A 2,092-nucleotide genomic window follows, 5' to 3' on the forward strand; every position below is an offset into this window, starting at 1 on the left:
CCCAGTGCCCCATCCTCTCGGGGTTCCATTTTACCTATTGCATAGACTCTGCTGAGCTGGGGTCCCAGATAGTCCTGATGCTGCTCTTTGGGGGACCTGGAGGTGGAACCAGGTTCTTGGCTTCTGAGTCCTGACATTGTAAGGGGACTCTGAGATTTTGAAGTGTGCAGACTGCCTACTTTGAGGTGGTCAAAGGTTCAGCAGAGCTTCCTCTGGGGAGGAGTCCCCCCTCCCTCCACCAGCCGTGGTATCATCTCAAATGGTGCCGTAGATGAAAACATGGTCTTGACCTCCTAAGTTCCAACCTCAGGAAGAGGCTGGTCCTCACCATGGACTATTCCTTCCCACAGGAGGCCTGCTGAAGCCCTCAGTGGGGCTGGGTGGTACCCTGACCTCTTCTCACCCCTGGGTGAGTGGAGAGGTCTTGGAGATGCCAGTGCGTGCAACCTCAGATCACTGTGGGGGTCTGGGAGCGGGGTGTCGCTGGATGTCAGCTGGATATGTTAGAGCTAGCTGCCTTTTGAAGGCTGGGTGTGGAGTCTTTTGGGGGAGAAGGAGGCGGTGGGAGTCTTTCCATGGTGTCCTTAGCTCGCCCTGGTCCAGCCTGGATCCTGCAGCAGAGAGGTGGTGGGGAGGAGGGAATTGCAGGGAATGCTCAGGAGGAGGCTGGGTGGAGGATGCAGGTGAAGGGAACATGTACTGACAACCTCAGGCCGGGCTCAGCGAGCTCCCCGAAAGCTTTCTCTGTCGCTTCCAGAGGAGTTTGTGCGTTTTGCTCTCTGCAAACAAGTTTTCTCTCTGGCCCGAGGTCGCAAACCCACTTTCACAGCCCTGCTCTGGAAGAGAAAGAGCCCCTCCCCAGCTGTCACCAAGCAGGGTCCTCCAGGGCTAGTTCTTCTCTGGGGGAGATGAGGGCAAGGGCAGAGACCCCACAGGTTGGGTATGAGAGGCACACGGATGGAGGTTGCCGCAGATAATTGAGGAACATGTCAACTCAGAAAAGCAAGTTGGGCCAAAGGCTGAGTGGCAGCTCAGAGGAGGTGGGGGAGGGGTTCCTTTATCTGGGGTTCGTTGTTGTTGTTTTTTTAAGGTGTTTAAGGGTTGATTTTTGAACTTTTGGAATAAAGCCCAATGTCCGTACAAATTGGGTCGAGCCTAATCCATTTTGGACGAAGTCGAGGGCTAGCCGGATCAAGAAACAGAAGGTGGCTGACACTCTAGAGCCCCTGACGTCCCCTCCCAGTTGCTCCCTGCCACAAGGGTCACCACACGCTGCCCTTCCAAACCCACAGATCCGAGCTGTCTCGTTTTGAACTCCGTGCGCAGGGAGGCATACCGTATGTTCTTCAGCATCCCGGGGGCAGCCGGCAGGGCGGGCAGCCCGGGGCGCCGAGGATGTACAAGCAGTCCATGGCGCAGAGAGCGCGGACCATGGCCCTCTACAACCCCATCCCCGTCCGACAGAGCTGCCTCACGGTCAACCGGTCCCTGTTCCTCTTCAGCGAGGACAGCGTGGTGAGAAAATACGCCAAAAAGATCACCGAATGGCCATATCCTTTGCCCGAGCCCCGCGGCGCCTCCCCCTCCCCGCCGCCTCCCTCTTCCCCGCGGGGAGAGACCGGGGGCTGATGGGAGGTGGGGGGGTCTTCTTGGGACTGGCGAGAGGGGCGGGGGGCCTCCGGGAAGAGTGCGAGCTCTCCACCCCCGAGTTGGGGTGTTGGGGAGGCTCGGGGGGCGGGGGGGTGCCATCCAGCGGACCCTCGGCCAGAATGAGGGCCGGGCCTGGGGGTCGGATGGGGCTTTGGCGAGGGCTTCAGGGCCAGTTCAGGAGGGTCCGAGTTCTCCTGCGCGAACTGGACCTGGGCCGTGGCCTGGGCGCTGCTGGCCAGGGCAGGGGGGTGGCCAGGGGCTCTGGCCGCCTGCCTGAGCCGCCCCTCGCCCTGTTCTTCCAGCCCCAGAGCCCGGCCTCCCCAGCCTGCCTTCCCGAGGAGGGGGCCGGCGCTCTCGCGCAGGGAACTGGGGGGCCGGGAGAGGAGAGCCCCTGGGCACACACCTTCACATTGAGGGGCTAACATTGCCCTGACTTGTATTC

At 60.8% G+C, this 2,092-nt stretch overlaps 1 protein-coding gene across 1 annotated transcript in view; it reads left to right on the forward strand.

The window, feature by feature from the left end:
• Positions 1-1,387: 1,387 nt before the first annotated feature.
• The window catches only part of CACNA1A (calcium voltage-gated channel subunit alpha1 A), a gene marked incomplete at its 3' end in the record, with an annotated part of 251,525 nt that continues 250,820 nt past the window's right edge, over positions 1,388-2,092 (forward strand). The window contains exon 1 of the mRNA XM_045289704.1: positions 1,388-1,550. Coding sequence (XP_045145639.1) covers positions 1,396-1,550 — 155 coding nt within the window. The remainder of the gene's footprint in view (positions 1,551-2,092) is intronic.

Source organism: Echinops telfairi, unplaced genomic scaffold, assembly GCF_000313985.2.
Source record: "Echinops telfairi isolate 266 unplaced genomic scaffold, ASM31398v2 ScPeMD7_30;HRSCAF=105, whole genome shotgun sequence".
Taxonomy (NCBI): Eukaryota; Metazoa; Chordata; class Mammalia; order Afrosoricida; family Tenrecidae; genus Echinops; species Echinops telfairi.